This window comes from Panulirus ornatus, chromosome 59, assembly GCF_036320965.1.
Source record: "Panulirus ornatus isolate Po-2019 chromosome 59, ASM3632096v1, whole genome shotgun sequence".
Lineage (NCBI taxonomy): Eukaryota > Metazoa > Arthropoda > Malacostraca > Decapoda > Palinuridae > Panulirus > Panulirus ornatus.
In genome coordinates, this window is record NC_092282.1 from 6,511,211 (window position 1) to 6,536,728 (window position 25,518).

The window sequence follows — 25,518 nt, forward strand, 5'->3', positions numbered from 1 at the left end:
TCGCTGTATCATCGCTCGTATGATGTCATATCCGTTGTTGTGGAACAAGAGGCAGGAAGCGACGGTACTCGGGAAAGGTCATGACCTTTCTAATGGATGGGTGACCGGAAGTCTACTGTTATGCCAACGGAGAACAGACGGTGAATGTAGCAGTGTTGGTTCTGTTGTGGCTTGGCGGGTTATGGCCCCGAACTGTCTCCCTACTGTAAGTGCTTTCTATTGCTTTGATTATATATATATATATATATATATATATATATATATATATATATATATGTGTGTGTATTCTTAAGAGCCCACGGGGAAATGAAACACGTTAAGTTCCCAAGTGCACTTTCGTGTCATAATCACATCATCAGGGGAGAATACAAGAAAGAAATATAAAAGTCAGTCAATATACAACGAAGAAACGTAGCTAGGACGTGTGTGCGCGCGTCTCTGTGTGTGTGTGTGTGTGAGTGTAAACCTATTTTCTATAGGCCTACGAAATATATGACGTAAATGAGCTCATCAGCCACGTCAGGACACAAGAGACAAATGGCTGCGTCGGTTCGTATTCGGAAGATAAATGGATGAAGGACAAAGAACATGGAGATAAGACGAGTTGTATCTTTTTTTTTGTTTTATCCTTGGGTTACATCCTGGTGTGTGTGTGTAGATAAATACACAGATATATCCAATCTTTATAACCCCCTGTTTAATGTTAAGTTCATAGTGTGTGTGTGTATGTATATATATATATATATATATATATATATATATATATATATATATATATATATATATATATATATTAGATATAGATATATTGTATGAAGGATAGGTTGTCATTGCATAAGTCTGTAGGTCCAGATTTAAATGTTTCTTTTTTTAATGCTGAGGTACAGAATACATGCATACAAATGAATTAATTAAGGTTTGCCAACGCTGGGCCTGAGGTCGTATTGCATTACATGAATATTTCTTTTCCCTCTCTGATGTTTCCCGGGATCAATATATCTTTTCCTGATGGCTTTTCCCCTAGGATCACGATAACCAGTTATGTATATATAAAACTGTGAATACAAGTGTTTATCTATCGTGTCTGGGAATATGATAACCCTAAGTGTTATTATCTATCTGTAAATAGTTTTTTTTTTCTCTATCCTGAATATACGAAGCCATTTATTGATCCTAAGGATCATTGTAGTGTTGTTAGAATTAGTCTCTCACCGTCCATAGATGGCTCTGATAGTGGCATTTTTCTTCCCCGTTGCCAGATGTTAGTAATGTTTCTCTTACCTCCAAGAGATGGCACTGACAGCAAAGTTTTCCTTACCTTCTATAGATGGCGCTATGAGCGGTGTTCTTGCAGTCCAAAAAGGTGGCTTTCAAAATGCTATTTCCCTTACCGTTATAACTTTATTAATGATGTTCTCCTTACAATCCACAGATGGCGCTGATGGTGATGCTTCCCCATACCGTCCACAGATGGCACTGACGAGGAATGCTTTCCCTTACTGTCCATAGATGGCAGTGATGAAAATGTTTCCCCTTACCTTCCATAGATGGCGCTGACGGCGGCGTCGTGGTGGGAGGAGGCGGTGATATGGTCATCAGGGATGACGCCGGACTCCATCCCCAAAGCGACATCGCAATGACCTGAAGGAGGCGCAGAAGGAAAAGGAGGTCTCAGTTGTACATCATAATTTCCATCTCGTATCTTAACTGCTCAAAAACCCTAACTACCAACGCTGTAGTTTTATACTCTATACCGCCATCATAAAGCAACATAAAGTTCCCCTAAATGATCCCCTTTTTCTCTTCCCGCCTCTTTTCTTTCCCCCTGTAGCTTATCTAATGATAATAGTCGCGTTCCGATACCTGGGTTCTGAATTTACCCTAAGCGCCGTCAATTAATCTCGTGTCCAAAATGCTACCAGAAATTAATATAGTGTCCAAAATGCTACCAGAAATTTATGATGGTCGTATTCCAGTGGAGCACAACTGTGATATACGTTGCTATCATCTTAATATAATTCCTTCTCTATATACATATATATAATTTTTCTACACACGCACACTTGACACTCACGAGAGGATAAAACTAAAGTGTAAACAGCATCTTGAATAAATATGGCTTTTAAAGATGTTATCTGCATTCTACTGCACTAACTCTGTTCTTCATAGCCCCTCTTATTTCCCCTCATTAGCGCTGTTTTATGAGGCGATTACTCACATCCTGCTACTCACACCCTCCTTACTCACAACTGGCCCATCTCTCTCTCGTGTTAAGGCCACACCGCCTCACTTGGGTCTGCGTGGTCTGTATATGTGGCTGGCTCTCTCTCTCTCTCTCTCTCTCTCTCTCTCTCTCTCTCTCTCTCTCTCTCTCTCTCTCTCTCTCTCTCTATTCCCTTTTCATATTCCTCTTTTTTCCTCATTTACCTATCCGTTCTCCACCCCGCCTGTCCCATCTACCCTTTCTCTATACACACCCATCCTAACCATCCAACCAAGTCTCGTTCATCCACTCACTTGTGTCACTTATAATTTACAACTAATGTAACCTTCGCCCGCGTAATTAAAACGGGAAATGAGTCAATTAATTAGCATATTTATCTTGTTAAATGTCATCCTTTTTACTACATTTGCATAATGATTACTTTCTTTTTCATCTTTTGTGATTATTATTCTCGTCTGAATTACCAGTAAACACTGGGCTGTCAGATATGTATATACAATCATGTGAGGCTGATAGATGTATGTACGTATGCAAATACACATACATATGCAAACTCACAAACATACATATAAGCGTTTATAAGTACATATATTCATACAAAAGCATTACAAATAAAAGTACAGATGTAAAAAAACATGCTCACACATACACGCACATGTACACAAACATGCTCACACAGCACAATACACAATTGCATACAAAGACACACGCGCACAGGTAAATACACAGAGAGAGAGAGAGAGAGTGCCACAATCAACACCAATTCTGCTCTCTCTCTCTCTCTCTCTCTCTCTCTCCTTGAGGTCCGGTCATCCCCAACACACACACACACCTTCTCAGGTCACAGCGCCAGCCAGAGGCAGCAATAAATCAAAGCAATTAAGGTCGTCGGTCGTTCAGTGCAGACCAAAATCACTAGTTTCGGGGTCGTTACGAGGCTACGTAACGTGAGTCGCCTCTTTTGTTAGTCACGTCGTAACACAATCCCACCAGGAGTTGTCTGGTGACGTTCCTTGGCCGCTGTGTGTGTGTGTGTGTGACGTGGGGGTGGTGGTGTGTGTGTGTGTGTGTCTGTGTGTGACGTGGGGGTGGTGGTGGTGTGTGTGTGTGTGTGTGTGTGTGTGTGTGTGTGTGACATGGGGGTGGTGGTGTGTGTGTAACGTGGGGGTGGTGCGTGTGTGTGTGTGTGTGTGTGTGTGTGTGTGTGTGTGACATGGTGGTGGTGTGCGTGTGTAACGGTGGTGGTGTGTGTGACGTGGGGGTGGATGTGTGTCTGTATGTGCGCGTGCGTGATGTGGAGGTGCTTATGTATGGACGTCACACACACACACACACACACACACACACACACACACACAGCACTATCTTCCTCACAACCCCTCACTCGGGAGTGGGGGTCGTGCGTTCCGAGCCATGAAACATTTGTCACTTGGGTGTGAATTCTGAACACGATAACTCCCTCCTTCCCTCCTCCTCCTACAAAGTTATACACTCGACCTTCCTAAGCTATACACTCAAGCCTCTCGAGTTAAACGAATGAGTCACACTCAACCAAACTTGTCACACTCAACAAGTGTTGTCCCCCTCGAGCATTTGTTGACACTCGCGCTTCTCAAGAACGCCCCTGAAGTCAGGTTCACATGAGAGATCTCCACTGACGCATTTCAGAAAATAGCTCTTCTGTATATATATGTACTTAAGTATATATATATATATATATGTATCATTTTTGTCATAAACCATGTCTAATGTATGCCTGTATATACGTACATGTAATAATATTGATGTAATTATATCAATAAACGTACGAATTCATATATATACGAAGCCCATACGCATATATGTGAAGCTACACATGTATACGCGAGTACATCCAACCCTATAATACAGTATGCATGTACATAACGCGCATATATGTATAGAGAAATATATATGAAGAGTAATAAGAAAACAGGAAACACAGAATGACTACCTCACACCCCAGCCAAACACGACACAGAATCAAGACCCACTACCCTAGTGGCTTTGTTTACATTCCGGCTTCACACGGGCGAGAAGCCCTACGGAAGCGGAGGCGGGCGTCTTCTACCACCTCCTCAGGTGATGCCACAGGCACCTCATGAATGACCCAGCCTCATCCTCCCAAGAATGAGGACCTTGTGTGGCGACTTCCACCTTACGCTACAGTGTTATTGAGAAGGGACGATGTGTGGTGGTGTGAGGGCGCTCGTGTGTGTGTGGGTGTGTGAATGTGCGGGTGTGTGTGAGGTGGGGTGTGGGTGTGTTTGTGAATGCGAGGTTGTGTGAATGCGAGGGTGTGTGGGGGATAAGAAAAGCGAGGGGTAAAATGAGGTTTACTCACCAGTCATGAAGCAGGATCCTGGGTTAACAGTGAGGTAGGAGATTATGAGCAGGTGCAGGAGCAACGAAGGCACCATACTGTCGGCTGGTCACCTCACACCACCATCAGGTAGATCTCTTCCCGACTTCCACTCTTTCCAGACGCCACCTCACCTCACCTCAGCCCCAGTACCATCTCCTCTATCGTAAGGATCTCTGTAGTCTGGGGTGAGTTTACTCTAGTCTCTTGGGGGTTAACCAGTCTTCTGTGGGTACCTCAGCCCAACCCCACGACCACCAGAACCATCTCCCCGTAGAGAGAGAGAGAGAGAGACTCACACCCGGGTTTCTTTTTTCTTTTTACGAGACGCTCCCGGAGGTAATTCCAACAGCTGTCGACTATTGACTTTCATCTGCATCTGATTTGCATAATCAAACTAATTCTAACTGATGTATGCTTCACACGGGTCCCGGGCGGTTAAGCAGCGTCCATCTGCAGAGGAACTTTTAAATTCTTCAAGCAGTTGATCAAAGCGAAACGAACGATGTCAAGTCCATTCTTTTGGAAGAGATTCTTAAAACATCGTTTATTCTCAAGTCTTTACAGTTCGTTCAGGTATTTCTCAATGGTTTCTCTATTAAGGATTTCCAGATCCGCTTTTTCATAATGGTTCGACTGTGAGCGATCAATGCGATTTTCTTTCCAGATGTTTTATGGGATTAGGTCTCGTCTCAACGCCTGTCAGATGGTTTGATTCGTGGCGGGAGATGTATTAATCACAGACGAGGAGACGGATGCATTCTCCACCTTATCTTTTATTTGACTATAGACTATTTAGTATAGTTATTTTTCACCTCTTATGTCTGTCATGATCACACGCGCTTGTTGTCATCATGAGCTTACACGTATCACTCGTATAGACTAGTATGTTTGGTAGCTAAAGTCTACTACACATCCAAAACCAGTAGCAAGTCTTACTCGTTCCTCAACTCAGAGATCATATACCGCGATCAATATTATCTTATTACCACCACTGTATGCATTTCTGTCCTTTGAACAGCTTATTTTATCTGGGGGAATCACTACTAACACAAGGATTATCTTCCTTCGATCACACGATATTCATCACTTTTTCAAACTATTCATCACATCGCAAGACATCACACAATTCATTATTTTCCCGTCGAGATCATCAGTTTCTTTTTTCTAGATATCACACAGTTAACGACTTTCCCGTCGACTTCTTCACGTCCTCCTCAGTGTAAAAGAATGCTTTCCTAACGCTTTGCCTTCAGAATGCACCGTCGTCCTGTCGCCTTCGGTCCTTCGGCCGTCCTGTTCACGTGTTGCTTCCCTGGTCTCCGCTACCAGTACGAACATCCTTGGAACATCCCTGGCGCTACATCAGTTTTGAAGCCCTTGTACATGTGTTACCCTGAGGGCTGGCCAGATAGGTTCGTCTTTCACAGCTAAGGAAATGACGCAGGAACCTCGCGAGATCCTCTGGTACTTCTTCAGGAACCCCGGCAGGAGCGGCAGGAGCTCTCGCTACCACCACCACCACAACAGAAGCTGAAACAAAGGATAATATTGGTCTAAAAATACTGCTTGAAAGGAAAGCACGAAGTCAAGTTATGATGCAAGCAAAGCAAGGAAAAAGAAAACAGGTACAGAATGAAAGACGAAATGAAAGCAATAACGTAGACGTAGTATATATATATAAGATACATGAATTCTGAAAAAAAAAACAAGTAGAAAAAACTAGTAGAAAACGAAGAATTTATCTAAATAATTGTAGTAAACGGAGATAAGGTGATTTGATAAAGAACTTGTGAATGTTAATAATGTGTGTCTTACCAGCGCATCTCTGAGCTACGAGATGTGTACGTGTGATTATATATATATATATATATATATATGTATATATATATATATATATATATATATATATATATTCATTACCATACCACCGAGAAGATCTGTGTATATACTTACAAATGTATGCCATGCCTATTGGCAATTGTAAACATCCACAAAGCTTCTACCGCTTATTTGATCATGAATACATAATGATGATATACTATGTATTTGTGTCCAGCAAAGTGTGTTTACACTGACAAGGTATACTCAGCTTATTTACATAAAACTAGATTAGAGAAATAATCCTTTTATTTATATATCTATGAATACGAACACACACACACACTATATATATATTCCCTTTGGCGAGGACTTATCATCGTCGATGGATGGAAAGGAGTACATTCTTGTCGAGCACCTTCTCGCTCTCAATGAGCCCATCATTCCCCTGCTCCTGCATGGAGAGCACCTTGTGTATGAGCGTGTATGACCTCATGCTAAACTCACACACACGACCTTCGCTGCACGTATGGCCTTTGTTGAATATGTATTTCTGGTGCCATATTTACGTACCCTGTTTATGACGCCGGGGCAACCCGCCTTCTGTTTTCTAATCATATGTTTGTGACACACGAGGCATTTCCCACGTGTTGACACTCCGCCCCACCGGTGTACACTAGGTCGACTACGCCTTGATGACGTGGCTACTGAAAGACTTTATGGCTTATGTTGTTCTGGCTCAACATTCCTTTTTCCTCTCTTGAATACAAAGACTTGAACCTTTCCACTGCGACCCTTGAGCCCCTCTTGAATACGACGACTTAACCCTTCCACTACGACTTTACCCCTTCCACTAAGACTTGACCCATTCCACTACGACTATCGAGTCCTCTCAAGTACGACAATTGACTATTTAGCCCCGTAAGTATGATGACTTAAACGGCCTAGTACAACTGTTTAGTCCCCTTGAATAAGACGCCTTTACACCTTACGTCTTACCTCATCGAGTTCGAACGACTTGACCCCTTGAGTTCGACGACTTGACCCCTTGAGATCGACGACTTGACCCCTTGAGTTCACGCCAATTCAACCTCTTGAGTTCGACGAATGAACGTATCCAGTGCGACGGCTCAACCTCCTTCAGCACCACGACTTAAACCCTTGAATATGAAGGATTAACCCCTTGACCACAACTATTTAACCCCTTGATGATGAAGACTAAACCCCTTAGATTAAGACGACAGCGATAACCCTTTGAGTACGACACGACAGATCCTCAAGTACGACCACTCGACTCCTTGAGGACAATGTCCTAACCCTCCTTGGCAATGATTTCAGAAGCTCAAAACATGAAACAAAAATATAAGGAAATATATGAACTATACATTATATAAATAATACCCATAAAGTATGATAAAGTATAAGAGGGAAATATATGAACTATACATTATATGAATAACACTCATGAAGTATGATAAAGTATAAGGAGGAGGATATAAAGAAGGAATTAAGCACACTAGGAAAAAAAATGAATTAATTAGGATAAAGGTTGAATACCAAGATAACCACATAGCCTATTCATACCCCCAAGTTACCAAGAGCGCGAACCTCGTCTTTATCACATGATCAGATGGTCGTTATGGTAGCTCCAAGTATTGATGAAATGGTTCTTATGGAATAGTCTCCACAGCTTTGTTTTTTCTTTCCCCCTCTCAAAGCTCTCTCCCTGATGGTAGGGGGCGCGGTAGTTCAAATTACTCTAAAACACACTCTCGGTAGACGGTAATTACATGGTTATTGACAGCCTTGTATAATATATATAGAGGTAGAATTTTAATGGCCACTCGAGGGAATATATAAGAAGGGAAGGCTTACGTGTATAACATGGGATAGAATACGTTGGAGAAGCAAGAAAGTTCATATTGATGATACTGTTATCTCGCGTGTTCGGGAACGTATGAATCCGGATTTAAGAGCTGGTACGAGAACGCAGTCCCCCCCTAAAATGTTATTTCTGTATAGTTATTCACCTCTGTTATCTCTCCGTTATGGAGAACAATGACAAGACACTGCTTGAATGAAAAGAATAATCTTTGGTCACCTTTAGTCACTGCTGATGAAGGAGCGAGTTTAACAACTTTACGAAAATCAGAAATAGATTCTTTTTTTTTAGATAAAAACCAGATAGATTGATCTCGGCAAATCTGACTGAGTCTTTCAGTTAAAATTCCCTCCCTTTCTTCTTCTCGTGTCCACCACAGACCACTTGACATCTCCAGTCTTCCACGAACCTCTGGAAGATTATCAAACACTGAAAAAAACACTCCCCATAAAACGCGAAATTAATTCCAACGTCCCGCGTGAGAGTTGCGACAAGATGCGTAGAATGATAAACTACGAAGCATTACTCAAACCCCCTAATTTTTTTTTTTATCTAACCCTTAGCACCCTATCATCCCCTAACCCTCCTCCTCTGTCCCTCCCTCTTCACTCCCCTTAAACTAAACCTTCTGTAACGCCCCCTTAAGGGGAGGATGTCCACGTCGTTGTGATAGCCAGATTACAGGCCAAAGGGTGATTTTACTGGCGCGATAATAGGCATAATCTCGCCATCTCGCTCGCTCCCCCCCACCAACCTCGCCGCCGCCAGAGGGGTGGTGTACGGCGCGTTTACGCCAAGAATGGCGGGAGTTGGCCGTTGAAACACGCCATGATTCCGTCGTCCCGCCTCTACCACTGTGGATGTCGAGATAGCGAAACCTTCGATAAATCCAGTGGTAGGTGCTGACGTGATCAAGGGTTATACGTTGTGCCAGGGAGGAGGTGCTGGCTGTATTTTTCAGAAAGATTACGACAAATTAAAAGATGAAAATGTATGATAACACGGTACATTCTTCTTATACATATGTATCATTTGACGTGAGACGGTGATGTTCCTTTGTCAATGTAACAAGTTACATTTCACGATTACCTTCCTGTAATCGAGATTACATTTCCTTATAATTTGTCTCGTGTTTCACGATAGATGGATTATGCCTTTAGCGAGACACAGTGGATTATATATATATATATATATATATATATATATATATATATATATATATATATATATATATATATATAAAACTGGACTCTGAAGCGTTTCCTATAAGTTATAGGAATCTATAAACATTGTCCTGGGGATAAGTGATAATTGATAATACCAAAATTATCATCACTACCATTATCATTATATTTTCACTATCAAGAAGACAAATCGAGAAAAAATGGAAAAAGTAAGAGTGGGAGAGAAAGAGAAAGAAAGAAAAGTAAGAGGGAGTAAAAGAAAGAAAAAGAATCATTCAGAAATCAGCGATTGTAATGACCTTATCTTATCAAGTGATTTGATCTAGGATGATCATATCGATCTAATCTACACGCTTATCGTGTTGCCCATCCCAGAACCATTGCAGAAAAACTGAAAATAAAAGCTAAAAGCTCTTCCTTGCCAATCCCGTTCAAGGATTAAAGACAACGATACAAATGCTAAAAGAACACACATATTGGACAGATGCTCATAATTTCTGTCATTCTAAAGGTAAATATGTATGGGTAAACGAAGTCAATAGCTTCTCAAAAATCATCATCTACTAGCAAATTACAAACTTAAAAGTGCGTCTGAATTCGAAATGGACAAACATAAGGATAATAGAAGACGTATCGAAAAGCCAGAGCGCTGATACAATGAGCAATGTAGAACATCACAAAGGGAAAAATTGAAAGTATAAATCTCTTTTTTAGGGAAAAAAGATAAGACTTTCCCATCTCTTCGAACTCTTAAACGCCGTTTGTGTACCATCTTTAAAAGCTACGGAGAGATGATTATAGACGAAGAAGTGTTTGTACCTTCCTCCAACTGTTCGTAAAGGAGGAGGAGGAACGTTGTGTGTCCTTATCTGGCTTCTCCCTGTCGACTTGCAACGTCTCTCGTGCCTCAAATTGATCTCTTATCTCGTCATCTCATCGCGCTTCAAGTGCCGAAAAACCCCAGCGTTTTCCCCAGCCATCACCGCGAGTGGATTTCCAAGTCATTATGACCAATAAATAGTCATTTGGCTCTCCTTTGGGGTCAGGTTTTCATAGGATTTCCACCCTTAAAGGACGGTGAAGCGACTTGGTTTGGTGAGGTGGGTTTTTTTTTTTTTTTTTTTTGCCCCATGAAATGCTTTTGCAATTGCGTTTATGAATTGGTCGAAGTATGGTATTATAACCAGTGCTTAGGATTCCTCAAGGTTTTCAACCAGCGTTCCTCAACTCAGATCTCGAGACAGTGTCTTCAGATGACCTCTGCTTTGACCTTTTTCGTTTGACATCCGTACCACCCTACATTACCTCGCAAATTCATAAGTCATTCATCTATTCCTAATGCAACTATATATGTGTACTATCTCAAGAACCCCTGGCCATTTCCCTTTGGGCTTCGTATACTTAAGGCATCGTCTTCATCATCACACAGGGGAACTGTGTGAGCTTATGACACGATGATAAATTTTGCAACACAAAAAAAAACTTCTATTTTCTTTGCAAAGATGGCGTGTACGGTTGAGCAAAAACATCTCTGCATTTCTTCATGAAAGAGGCGTAGTTGTACCACATTCATTTGTCGTGTTTTTGCATCACGGGGACGAATTGCTTGACACTACCATTAGTCCAGCGTGTTGATGGCACAGCAACGGTATGCCATTCATCATGTGAAGTGTTGATATTAATCTTGTTGGCCTTCGCGCTCTTTAAGTGCTATGGACAGTCCTTTGAGCGCGAGAGTACGATCTTTGAGCACGACGGTACGATTTATAAGCACGACGGTACGACCCTTGAGCACGACGGTACGACCCTTGAGCACGACGGTACGACCCTTGAGCACGACCCCTTTGGTATGAATGTGTGGGCTATGACCTGATTTGACCCACTGGAGCATTAGGTCAGGGTAGTCATCAGTCACACTTTCATGTAGAATTACCATTGCAGTATACGTCCATCATGGCTATTCTCCTGCTGGGAGATGTGCCAGAGGGAGCCGTGGATAGGGGAAGGAGCCATTTGCATTACTATCCTATCTTTGTCTCCCATGAATTAGCAAAACCTGGGCACCAGTATAATCGCCCTCCAGTAGGTAACCTCATCATAGACCATCGGGTCTTCTATCATCTATCCTTCCTAAGTACCCCTTAAAGTCAAAGGTGACGCCTTTACATCCAAAGGTCGTCCTGTATTGGACAACTATCGAAAGGTCATATTCGTGTAGCCGAGAACAATGCTTTCATTCCACAGGCCTGCCTTACTCCCAAAGACATGTCCTACACATACAGAACCTCTTGTTAACATTCGAATCACCTTACGCACACAAACTACATATACACTGAGGTGTGTTTTTGGACCAGGACACAGTGTCGAGTACAGTCGTTAACTCGTTAACATTAACAGCAGTTTGAGAGAGGTCAAAGGTACACAACATGTTGGGCATACAGTTACAGGATACACTGGCCACTAGGGCCCACCTGTAACCCTCACGTGTTGATGCACTGTACCCACTGTAAGCTCTATACTTGCCTCCACCTACCCCCCCTAGATATATATGCTCCCACACCACCCACTCTCTCCTTGAAATGCTTTGTCTATGTATATTAGACAATAGATATTCTAAAACTAAAAGAGAAAAACTCCTCACTCCCAATATAAAATCTATCGCTTTAATGAACATCAGTTCGTCTTCTACAACTTCAAAGGATCAAAGGAGATGTGAAAAAAGTGTCAGGGAATTGAATATCATATACGCTTCAACAACACCCGAACAGAGGGAGATGTTAATGATATTCATTAATTGCCCTCTTGAAGAAGATCACACAGAAGTGTTGACAAGTCCACACTCACAGTCAAACATAAACGTCCACAACACTCCTGTATCTCAGCTCATCTGTGGGCAAATGGGGTGTGCTTGAAATGGCTGCCCCCCGCCCTCCCCTTCCAAAAAAACAACCACCCTTGGACAGTGACTGATTGAAGGATTATTTCTTGTCAAAAGCAATGGACGACTCCCCTCACTTCACGGGAGAAGTTGGATCAACAAACGATATGATGGTTTCAGTGTCCCGTGTGCCACAGGCACAACCACACCCAAGATCAACAAGCAGTTCTTGCCTCCCCACACCCATCAAATCAGGGCTGCTTACTATAGTATAACCCCGTAGTGACAGTGTTGTATTAACATAACCACAGTGTTGTAAGTTACACATGATAAACTATAGTTTATGATGTACCGTTACACAGCTAAAGGTTTGCGTGATCATAGTTTACTAAGTAATCTATGCAGGCAAATGCACCCCCGGATCTATCTATGAAGCTAAATGCATCCCCGGATCTATCTATGCAGCTCAATGCATCCCCGGATCTATCTATGCAGCTAAATGCATCCACTACTCTAAGCTGAGTTATGGGTACACATTATAAGTACAAAGTAATGATGCTGTAGTGTCATAAGATGTGTTAGAGAGAGAGAGAGAGAGAGAGAGAGAGAGAGAGAGAGAGAGAGAGAGAGAGAGAGAGAGAGAGAGAGAGAACAACCTCCACTAGGCACAAGCAAAACAAAAATGTTATAGAAAATGTTGAAAGTTTACACCACCAAGAAATCACTGGTTCGTATTTCCTGTACGTACATATCACCCAAGTATCATGTTCTTACAGCAAAGCTGATAACTCTGTCTCCTTGGATATCAAGATACTGTGTTTCCTTACGGCACTTGAAAACAAAGACGTCGCCCTTCAAGCCAGTACGTGACTTGAAATAAAACTATATAAAGTTGTTGAATTTCAAAGAGAAACAAGAGTTGAAAATGTCTTCACACTTTTACACTAGTGAATATAGCTTTATTATCCCCCTTACCCCTTCAACTTGTTCTTGATACAGGTCATCATCAAGTCCTAAATATCCTAAAAGAAAAGACAAAATATTGTAGGAACACAATGCCCTCCTTGAAGAACGAAAGGACATTGATCTAACTCTAGAAAATAACCTTTAAGATATAAGCAGCGTACCAAGTTATAACGCTAGAAAGTAGTTACGAGATAAACACACAGAACCAGGATCTAACTCACGGAAATAAACAGGAGCCGCCCATCCAAAACAATAACAAACTCGGCCACGGGCGTTCCACTGAAGAGACGCCCGCCCTAAAGTCTCCAGAAACACTCAAAATATACAACTTCGTGGAGAGACAGGCCCTCGAGGGAGGAGGAGAGGAGGCCTAATGGACTTATATAAGTGTTAAGGACGAACGTTCGAGGTAGGGAGAGTGGGTGGCGAGAGGGTACACAGAGCCGTCGAGGATCGAGTGGTGTGTGAAAGATATCAAAAGCTTTTACATGGGTCTGACCTCATGCTGGGAACGTGAGGTGTAAACCCATGCAGGAGAGTGTTTAGAAGAACAGGGAAATATATTCGTCTTGATGTAGAAGTTTAAAGAAAACAGGATTTTCGACAAATCACACCCTGATGCTTCAACTCTTGGTTCATCATTTGTTTAAACAAGCGTCTTCAGGTTCGATCCCAAGAGGAGGAAAACGTATTAGTCTTGTTTCCTTTACGTTACGATAACTAAGTACACCTTCCACCTGCATAGAGGATCCTATCTTCTGACCGACAGGCTTGAGTGGTGGTAGAAAGGGTGTTCGATTCCTAATAGATACGGTAAAAGAGAATTCATAGCCTAACCAGATTGTCAGGGAGTTGAGCAAACAGGGCCCGTCCTATGTCCCATATGAGAAGCAGATTTGTAACAGTAGACGTAAAGAGAACATGAACTGGGGGATGGGGGCGGGCGTTCCACTCTCGAAGACAAATCTGGAATTGTGAGACAAGTGACGAACACACGAGCTCAGAATATGACAGATGCCTATCAAAATCACAGAACTTTAAATTCACTAGGTTGAGAAGAGGAAATATATGGAAAATCTGTATCTATGAGGAATTATAAGCCAGGAGATAACTACACAAGTTTAGAATATAAGAGATACCGAGAGAACTCGTATATAAGAATTCTAAATGAAGTGGGACGAATCTTTTTGACCATTTATTTTTCTTCTGGGTACCAATACGTCTCCTGTATATACCATCATCTTTTTAATTTTTGAAATTCTTCATCTTCGTGTTAAAAGGAGGAGGACCCCGTCAAGGACAAGACGTGACCTGGGCGTTGACCAACACCTCGTCACGTCACTCACTTCTATGATGAGCCTTGACCCCAGTTTGTAACATCCGGGACTCTATGGACGTTTAGCCACCGACAGGGTCAATATGACCTTTGAACTCCAGAGAATGACCTACGAGACGCACTTGTGGCCTGATGGGTCACGAGGGGAAAAGGGCAATAGGTGAAAATGTTCTTTCGTGAAATGCAGACATGAACGATCAGTAGGTAGATTCTGTAGTTAAAACCAATTAAACAGGTACAGTTATATAGCACTGTCTTGTGGAACGACTGGCTAGAAGTCCATTTAGATAAAGATAGATAATTAGATAGACCGAGACAATTAGATGAATAATAGATAAGATAGAAACATAGCGAGAGTAATGTTTCTCCCTAAATACCCTCAAAATACATTCAATAATCGCCTTGTTCGTTACTCCGTCCAATGCCTGTGTCCAAGAAAAAAAAGTATCGTCCATATTGGGCGACAGATCTGGGTGGTGGGGTCTGGGTCGGTTCTGGACATGAGTGTGGCCAGGTCGTACACATACCACGTGAACACCCCAGGCAGTAATTACAAGGTATTATTGCAGTTTCTCTCTCAGTTATTATGCTCTTAATAGGAAGTAATTAATTTCTAGATGTCAGAGTAATTATCAGTTTTTGAAGAGGGACGGAAGGAAGGGGAAGGATAAGTAGGAATTGGGGGAGGGAGGGAGAGATATAAATGGGTAGATAGAAAGGGGAGAGAGAGAGAGAGAGAGAGAGAGAGAGAGAGAGAGAGAGAGAGAGAGAGAGAGAGAGAGAGAGAGAAAGAGAAACCCACCCCACCCTACTACTAAAACCCCCTCAGCCATCTCCAACAAGCACACCAGCCCTCCACTATCCTCGTCCTCCTCTACCCTCGCGCTCCACCGTCCTCGTCCTCCACCATCCTCATCCTCCACCATCCTTGTCCTCCTTTACTCTAGTCCTTCATCCTCGTCCTCCACTGAACCCCAACAGCACCGCCCTGAACATCGTCAGATCTTCCATTGTCCTCATCCCCCCACCTCTAACTCCCGCATCCTAAACCCTCGTCGCAGTTTAAAGGAGATGAAGAATTCATAAAATCGTCCCTCTTCTTCTTCCTCCTCTTCTTTATCAAGGTCTTCCCTCCTCCTCCTCCATCAACTCCATCCAGCACCTGTGTACTCCCTTCAGATCTTCTCCATCTCATTAAAACCCTCCCCTTAACTCTACTACGTGGGATAAGTCGCTTTTAATGACGACCTCCTCCTCCTCCCTCCCACCCCCAACATCTGTTCCTCCATCTGTCATATCCACCGTCTACCCGGGTCTCTCGTGCCTTACTATATAAACTTATCTCCAAAAGCTGGCCCAAAAAAGTATGTGATGGGGTAGAGTTTTTTTTTTCGCCAGACGAGGTTGTTTCTTTTCTTCTTAGTTGTGGCTGACGTAACTCACTTTGCCAGAGGCTCAAATAATGCTTTTTGTAATTTAGAAATACTATAGATACGCCTTTTTTATTTTTACTTTATACTCATAACTCCGTTTTTTTTTTTTTTTTTTTTGAGGGCCTGTACGATGGTAAACATCACTAAATTGTACTTTTTATATCCATTTAGATATTTCGTCTAGGCCTCTTATGGGGAATCCTTCGCTACAGCGATTACGCATACATTAAAGAATTTACAACGAAAATATAAATCTGAACGTCTGTTTTTATTATCCAATTACGTAAAAATCTGATCGCCTGCTTTAATATCCAGCTCCTACCACAAAGCAGATTCCGACCCTCAGGTCTCCTGTTATCTAGATGCCTTCACTTGACTCTGGCTTGAACTACAGTATTAATAATCGTCTCGATCATACATAACTCCCACACCAGCAAGCCTGCTCGCTGGTACATCTGCCTTCATGGACGACACTTCAGAACACCTGCCAACAACAGGCGAATATTACTTACAGAGTTTTCTTCTATTTCCCTCCCAGCTGGTGTCTGTGGCCCGCTCCTCTGTGCCTCATTCTCATTTATACATTACCAGCGAGATCAAAGAGCCGGAAGAGCGCTAGATGAGTGCCAGATCAGGGAGAGAGGGAGGGAGGGAGGAGAGGAGAGGAGGGGAAGGGAGGGCAGCCAAGTGCCACTGTTTTTACCCGATACATTAGCCTCTTTTGAGCGGGAGGGTCAAGTTGACAAAGACCTCCTGATGACGTATAGGGACGCGTCTCTTCGCTGTCTTCCAAGGTCTTCATCTGCTAGAGGTGTAGGTGTGTCTGCGTGTGTGTGTGTGTGTGTGTGTGTGAAGCTTCAGGTTTTGCTCCTTAGCCACTCCCGAGGTGATTATATGCATGGGGTCTGGCACTCATGTGCCGGGGGTATGAGCTCCGGGGCCTTGGCACTCGTAGTTGCATATGTTGCTTGGGTTCCTCTACTGGCACTGATAGGTAAGGTGGGGGAGGGATGGTTGCCTTCGGACTTGGCACTTGTAGTGATGTGTGGAGTATATTCTCGATGCTTGGCACTCGTACTCATATCCTGGGAGTGTGGTGTGCTTCATGCTTGCCATTGGCACTGATTTCAGGCGTATAACCCTTGATGTTAAGCATTGGCACTGATCTCATGGGTATATCCTCATATCCTTGGCACCGATTTCATTGGGAATGGACCTGTGATGTTTGCCACTGGCACTCATTCGAAGGGCAAGACTCTCATCCTTGGCAATGGCATTCATTTCAGTAGCAAATTTCCTGATGTCTGGCACTGCTTTTCAAGGGTAATTCATGTTTGGCACTGGCGATGATATAAAGGGGTTATATATCGTCGAGGCTTGGCACTGGTGCTTATGTTTAACACTGGCACTCACGTGTGGGGTATATACCGGGGAGAGAGAGAGAGAGAGAGAGAGAGAGAGAGAGACCCCCTCTGGCACCGGTGATGATATGCTTGAGGCTTGGCACTCCGACATGGGTCATACGCTTGGCACTATGGCAATCTGGTTTAGATCATGACCAGAGAGGCACCGTCCAATGGCTGGCACTGATGGTGCCACGGGATAATGAGGAACCCCTACTGTGGTGCAGAGCAGGCGCCCTGTGGGTGCTAATTACATTAATGTTTACATGTGCGTGTACGAGAGAGAGGAGAGAGAGAGCACCTACGATGAAATCATGCCTCGCAGCAGGGCTAGCGCGTAGCACTCACCGCAGAGGCATAGATTGATAGATGGATAAAGTAAAAGACAGGTAGATAAAGGTATAGATTGATAGACAGACAGAGGTAGGAACACAAGACACAGACAGAGGGCAAATTAGAAACACTATCCAACATAAACGATATTTGATCAGAACTTCAAAAGATCCAATTTGACGAATCCACGAATTCTAAGAAATGAGACGCACATATTTTTCCCCGATCAACAAACATGTGATCCCTGGAGATCAGAATCAATAAAGGCAATAATTATCTCGAATCTTAGCACAAATAAGATGACCTGAATGTTTCATTTTACTCTGTGGTTTGTGATGTGCAGCGAGGAGCTTTGTGAGAGTTAATTCAAGAGTCGTGTCGAACTGTGCTGTGATTTTCGAACAGAATTCATTGATGATGTGGTCGAAATAACGCCGACGAAAAACTGAATCGTTCTTTTCCCAAATTCAGTTCCACGTTGACCGAATTTGTGATAGGGAAACGAGATAGCTCGCTGGGTGATTGGTATACTCGAAGTAGAGTAGGTCAAAGATCGAGCTGTGGGAGTAGAAGACCTCCCAAACCATTGTAAGATATACGTAAGGTAAGGCCCTAGACCCAGCTGTGAGAGTAGAGGACCTCCCAAACCATCGTAAGATATACGTAAGGTAAGGCCCTAGACCCAGCTGTGAGAGTAGAAGACCTCCCAAACCATCGTAAGATATACGTAAGGTAAGGTCCCAGACCCAGCTGTGGGAGTAGAAGACCTCCCAAACCATCGTAAGATATACGTAAGATAAGGTAAGGTCCCAGACCCAGCTGTGGGGGTAGAAGACCTTCCAAACCAACGTAATGCATCAGTAATCAGGTCAGGGTGTGTATGTCAGCCAGAAACGTTGGCAAAATCATCATATCTAGAATGCAACATCTTAGGACATTATCTAGACGCAAACCACGCATGCGCACCCATATATGGCTGCGACCATCCATATAATCCCTCTTGTCTACGGGAGCATTTGAGATCAGACTGGACTACACGGGATTTAATAGCATTGCTTGGGAGGAAAGCAGAGATAACCTAAGTCTTGGCGGCCTATAAACGAGGCTATCTGCTGGAGGGAGGGTAACAATTTCCCCCCAGATTCCTCTAATCTACATAGATGGAGACGTGGCAATAAAACAGGATGCTTTGGAACGGCTCAGAATCCTTTGGCACGCCATTCCGCTGCAGAGAAAGGATTACAACGGTCGCCCACCCCAAAACCCCCCACCCAACCCTTCCCCCGAGTTTAATGTATCTTGTGCTTAATTACCATTGATTGCCGGGTGGTCATTAAGGCAAGAGCCTAAACTCCCTTGTGCAAGATGGTAGTAGGATCCTTTGAGCACAGCGGGACTACCCTTAATCACGACCAACACGACCGACCCTTGAATAAGACGATGCGACCCTCCACCACAACGGTACGACCCTCGAGTAAGACGGTACGGCCCTTTACCACAACGGTACGACCCTTCAGCACAACGGGACGACCCTTGGGTAAGACGGTACGACCCTCCACCACAACGGTTCGACCCTTGAGTAAGACGGTACGACCCTCCACCACAACGGTTCGACCCTCGAGTAAGACGGTACGACCCTTGAGTAAGATGGTACGACCCTCCACCACAACGGCACGGCCCTTCAGCACGACGGGACGACCCTTGGGGAAGACGGTATGGCCCTCCACCACAACGGTACGACCCTTGAGTAAGACGGTACGACACTTTGACACGACAGTACGACCCCTTTGTATTCATGGTCCGACCTTAAGACTTCACTCTAAGGGTCGTTTCAACCATCACTGTCAGAGTGGCATCAGTTCCTCGTATGCAGGATGTATATCATATATGGAGATTTATATAACGACGGCGGAAGAAAATTTATATAATGACAGCCGACAGAAGATAAACAAAGAAAAAATGAATCTATCGTGAAAATCTATATCGTGTAAACATTAGATAGCATAGATAAGAGCGGTATATAAGATACTGTAAGGCGATAGCGGTATATAGGATAACCACAAGGTCCATCCATTAAATTCTTAACCAAGCCAACCCTCTTTTGCCTATACCCGACACCGTCAACCCATCTCCAACCAACCAACCACACCCCTCTACCCTACCCCTTCCCTTCCTACTCTCTCCTCCTTAATGACACTTCTCTTAACATCCATTCCCGAGACAGATGGTAATCGAATCCCTTCACAACTCTCCTCGGATTCAGCTTTTCCCTCGTGGGTAACTTAATCCCGTAGTCATTAACTTCTAATAAGGACAAGGTTTTGTTCCGTAGCCACAGATGAAGATATAAGTATAAGATCACCAACGCTCCACTAACCCACGTGAGTTAAAGGAGGTCATTCGAACCGTTGAAAGGGTTCATTAACTGGTTTGTTTTATAATGACTTTGAATCTTTCAGGGGTTCATCAACTGGTTTGTTTGACAATGACTGAATCTTTCAGGGGTTCATCAACTGGTTTGTTTGACAATGACTGAATCTTTGAGGGGTTCATTGACTGGTTTGTTCTACGATAACTATGAATCTTTGGGGGTTCATTCACTGGTTTATTCTATAGTGACTTTGATCTTTGTGGTTTCATTATCTGGTTTGTTCTGAAATGACATTGAATCTTTGAAGGGTTAATCAGTGTTTAGTCCTGAAATGATGGTTCATTCACTGGTCTGGTCTGAAATCACTCAGAATCACCAGTTATTCATGAGTCACTGAATCTTCTACTTTTGTATCTCGTTTTCTAAACGGAAGGACATAAAACTTTTTTTTCAATGGATCTCAAGCTGTTATAGATCATTCACCTTTGACATGATCCAGTAATCTATTTGGCAAACGAACCTTAGCTTCACTCAAATCTGTTTCAGAGATGAAGACGCACTGATCCCTGTTCGCTTTGACAACATAGCCTACGTGGTTCTGATTCAACTATCATTTTAGCTCTGATGAGAAACATCCTACTGATAGGTCGAGGTCGATTTCCTGTAGTGCTACCCAATCGGGTCGAGTGTCTATAGTCGTGTACTTCAACGCTAGAATGATAAATGTGTGAAATGGACCCCATACGAGGGACGTGTCCTCGAGCACTCTCATCCATCGCCATCTCACCGAGAAACAGAATCATTTATAAACACGAGTTAAGAAAGCTATCTTGTAAGTGAGCGAGTACACACTCTCTCTCATTCACTCACTCTCTCTCTCTCCCTCTCTCTCTCTCTCTCTCTCTCTCTCTCTCTCTCTCTCTCTCTCTCTCTCTCTCTCTCAAATGGACACTGCAGGTACAAAGGCAACCTGATCCGCATTGAGGAAGCGTTGGCACAGCTCGCGGGTGTAAGAGCCTGGTGAACCAGAGTCGAGATTGGGGGTGCTTATGTAGGCGACACACGACACCGTGCCAGATGACACACCCCCCCCAGACAACAGTGTCAACATTGCAGCGAATGCAACGCTTCAGGCGTACGACACCACCAGATCTGTGTCACGCTTCAGTGTATGCCACACTTATGACACACGAGATCACTAGATCTGTGCCACTCTATAGCCCATGTCATATGAATTGTCATATGACGTTAAATGTCGTGCCAACACTGCAATACAGAACTCGCTTATGACACATGACACCGTCACACACACACACACACACACACACACACACACACACACACACACACACACTCTAGGCGAAATTCATTAACAAACATTTATTTCGAATAATTAAGAGGAACTGATGATAATTACTGGACGTATGTGGAGTATATTAAAAAGTCTGTGGGGGAAGTATAATTGATGGGAACCGTTCACCTTGCGTTCGCACCTCTTCCTATAGAACTGCAGGAGGAGAGAGAGAGAGAGAGAGAGAGGTATGCTAAACAGATCAGAGTGTCAGGAAGGCTTGGTGCTGTGTTGACGAGCGAGTGACGCAGAGTGACATCTGAATGACGGAACAGACAGACGGGGCGGACGGGTACGTTGGACGGGAAGCAGTGGGAGAGGACAGAGGAAGTGGGAGAAGTGGAGACATATGGAACAAAGAGCGGAAGGGGGAGGGAAGAAGTGGGGTCCGTGGAGGGAAGGGATAAGAAGTATGGAAAAGTGGAGGGAAAGGAGAATGCTGGAGGGAAATAGGGACTCTAGAGGGAAGGAATCGGGCATGAACGAAGAGAAGGAAATGGAAAACCTGATAGAGGGAAACGGAATAAAAGTACATGGAAAGGAAAAGACAAGAATGTAAAAGGGTTGGGGAAGTTCTGTTGGGCAGAGTAATGCGTCTAGGTCAGTGGGAAGGAAAGCGATAGAAAGGAATAGGCAGAAGGAGGAGGAACACAGGGAAGGAGAATGAAATATAAAAGACACGAGAAAAAGTGAAAGTAGTAGTGGCATGTGTGTGTACTTACCTACTTACGATAATGCAAGTTACCACAGCTGTACCTGTACCTTTGTCATGAGCACAGGGGGACCTTGAAACTTAAGAACCGTCGCAAGCGGGAATATAAATCCGCCCCCACGCCATTACCCGCTTGCGGCAGGACAAAGCTTATACCGTCCATCTTTCCCTCCTGGACAAATCCTTCCTTTCCTGCATCCTGAGAGATAATCCACCAGGCAGGGGAAAAATGGTCGAAATCTCCCGTCCCACCATTATTGTCTGCTCAGCTGTTGACGAAGGAAAGAAGAGGAAGAGCTCTGGGAAGGACTAGCCATCTCCTGTGAGGAGGCAAGACTCCCTCCTGCCGTCGATGGAAGGGAAGGGAAGGGAGAGACACAGGGAACCCTAAAGACCATGACCAGGTCCTCTGTCTTCGGTATTTCATACCAGCCGTCGGAGGAAGAATGGGTGGATGAAGATACCTGAAGGAGGACCAGTTCCCCTACATTGCATTGTTGTGCTCCCTCGAGTCGAACATCGCCTTCGAGGACACGTGAGAGAGAGAGACCCTACAGTAGATGAGGAGGACAAGTTGCCTGTACCTTATCCTTCGTAGTTCCTGAGCAAAGCCCAATCGAGAGAGAGAGAGAACCTACATGAAGAGAACCAGTTCCTGTGCCTCAGCCTTTTAAGTTCGTTCAGTAACGCTTGATTCAGCCGTCGAAGGGAGGAAGGAAGTGCTCAAAAAGAGGAGAGGAACCACTTCTAACTTCGCGTCATTCTTCGAGTCAAAAGTTCATTTCACTAAACCATCGAAGTGCAGGAGTGAGTGAACCCATAAGAGGAGGTCCTGAACTTTTTTCATTTTCATTCATTTCAAGAGAAAGACCTTGAGTCAGACCTCATTCAGCTGTCGGGAGAGAGAGAGCGAGCCCAAAAGATGAGAACTAACCCCTCTGCTTTGCACTTTGTGGTTCCTCTGACCATAACTTCATCTCCCTTCGAGATAGAGAACCTAGATATAACTTCATTCTACCTGCGAGGGAGAGAACATATAAATCAAGACCTTATTCTACCTTCGGGGGGGAGAGAATGTAAATGAGGAGACACCCAGTTCCTGTGCCTGATTTCCTGTACTTCCTCAAGTCAAACCTTTGGTGCACCGCCACCAACTGAGGGAGGGAGTGCGTGTTGTGTGTGTCGCAAAGCATTCTTTTCCTTTGAGGTTGAGGGAGGAGGGGACGACACATCTTGTGATATGATATTCATCACCAGAAATAACTGTTTGAATCTGGCTTTACCAACGGCATTTCTCTGTGCAAGGGACGTTGATTGGTGAGTTACCGCGGTGCGCGGGATGGGGGGAGGGAGGCAACTGGTCCAAAGATGAAACACTGCAAGAAAGATTAAAGGATTTCAAGTGGAGTTGGACAGACGCATGTAAGACTTGTGGCATAAATTTTCAAAGGAATATGTTTTCTCTCACTTTGTCGTAACCGCACCACCCCCTATCTACCTCCCTCTCTCTTTTCTCCCTCCACTCACTAGTACACGGTACGTCCAAACCTCACTACACAAGGACTGCAGTCGTGCTAAGTAGCGTCTGTGCCGCTACACTATACGATTATGCCCTTCTCCTGCTACACATGACTTCCCTACTCCATCACCACACTGAACAAAGTCCCTTTTACACACACACACACACACACACACACTATAAACACGACATGACAAATTAATACTGGGGCCTTGTGATGCGTTGGGAGATAGTATCAGAAACTTCATAGATGTGACTTAGGCTGTATTATAACAATATTGAACGAGATCAAAGAAACTGATTAGAGAGAAAAGAGAATTTAAGAAAAAGGAGAGAGACAAGAGGGAGAGAAATCGAGCAGGAGGGAAAGGCTTTCAGGAGATTTAACCAATATACCCATTGAGGAAACACGTCAGAAAGACATGACTACGGTTCCTGTGAGAGACAGAGATGGGAACGAGGACAGAGAGGAAGTGCCTTACTTATCCTACAAATAAGGATGAATAATAAACAAAATTCGTCCCGGCTTTCACAGCTGCGTTACGCATAAATCAAAGTCCAAAGATTTTTTTTTTTTTTCTTGTATATGTTCGCGATGTCATGCCATATGTTATGTAGATTTTATTTAAGGTAGCCATCGAAAAAGTGGACTTGCCCTGAATTTATGCGCAAGGGAAATGTATAATGTATATATATATATATATATATATATATATATATATATATATATATACATATATATATCTTGTATCTCCCCTGATGATTCAATTCTTATACGAAAGTGCTCTTAGAAACTTATCGTGTTTCATTTTCCCCATGGACTCATAGGATTATATATATATATATATATATATATATATATATATATAGAGAGAGAGAGAGAGAGAGAGAGAGAGAGAGAGAGAGAGAGAGAGAGAGAGAGAGAGGATAATTAATCATGCAGAAGATCCGTAACTCAAATTTGCATAACTATGGCCCCCCGCACACTTGAATTTTACTTTATTATACCATGTGTGTTTCTCGTATCTGAACTCTCTAATATCTGAGTTTCTGCAGAACCCAAGCTGATCTTGGGTAGAATAAACAATCAAAACTTTCGAACTACACTCTTAAAAAGGGATTATATTAATCATTTTCTTCTCGTCCAGATTAATCAGCGAATCTCCCTCGTCCATTTCCCTATACTAGTCTGTTTATCATGGGCCTTCAGGTCCTCGAATCACATTGCACACGTAAAACAAAATCTAATCTCTCTCTCTCTCTCGGCAATACATTAGCAAATACATTAGCGAAACGCAACTATGATAGCAATATACCTTGTCAATTAACCTTTGCATATTGGTTCTCTACAGGAGTCTTGCATGTGTGATTGCAAAGACTCTCGTAAGCTCGGGCTGCTCCTTCGGTCGTAACCGACCTCGTCTAAGGATGCAATTTGCAACTCGATCAAGGTGGAAAAAAAAATATAAAAGATTAACGTTGTGGAATTCGTTTTGTATACTGTTATGAAAGGGGGAAACACTTTTTCCCTTTTCTCAAAATCCTCCCCGATCTGTACCCCTTGAAGAGGGGCAGGTTTACCATCACATGAATGGAAGTAAATACTTTTTTTTTTCCCCTATCATTAAGCTCTATATTGAGGAAGGGCACCCGTTGATCAGAGCTTTTATGGGAGGGGGAGAGAGAGAGAGAGAGAGAGAGAGAGAGAGAGAGAGAAGGTTAGTA

The 25,518-nt window shown here is 43.4% G+C and overlaps 1 protein-coding gene and 1 long non-coding RNA gene across 4 annotated transcripts in view; one reads left to right on the top strand and one right to left on the bottom strand.

Moving 5' to 3' along the window:
* Positions 1 to 2,371, top strand: part of LOC139767299 (uncharacterized) — a 122,712-nt gene extending 120,341 nt beyond the window's left edge. Inside the window, exon 3 of the long non-coding RNA XR_011717035.1 lies at positions 1,548 to 2,371. This is a non-coding gene — a long non-coding RNA (uncharacterized lncRNA). The remainder of the gene's footprint in view (positions 1 to 1,547) is intronic.
* Positions 1 to 25,518, bottom strand: part of LOC139767298 (discoidin domain-containing receptor 2-like) — a 119,054-nt gene that overhangs the window by 15,350 nt on the left and 78,186 nt on the right. For all 3 annotated transcript variants that reach the window (XM_071696507.1, XM_071696508.1, XM_071696509.1), the window contains 2 exons: positions 4,587 to 6,137; positions 1,539 to 1,641 (listed from right to left, as the gene is read on the bottom strand). In XM_071696507.1, the coding sequence (XP_071552608.1) occupies positions 1,539 to 1,641; positions 4,587 to 4,662 (179 nt within the window). In that variant the 5' untranslated portion in view covers positions 4,663 to 6,137. The remainder of the gene's footprint in view (positions 1 to 1,538; positions 1,642 to 4,586; positions 6,138 to 25,518) is intronic.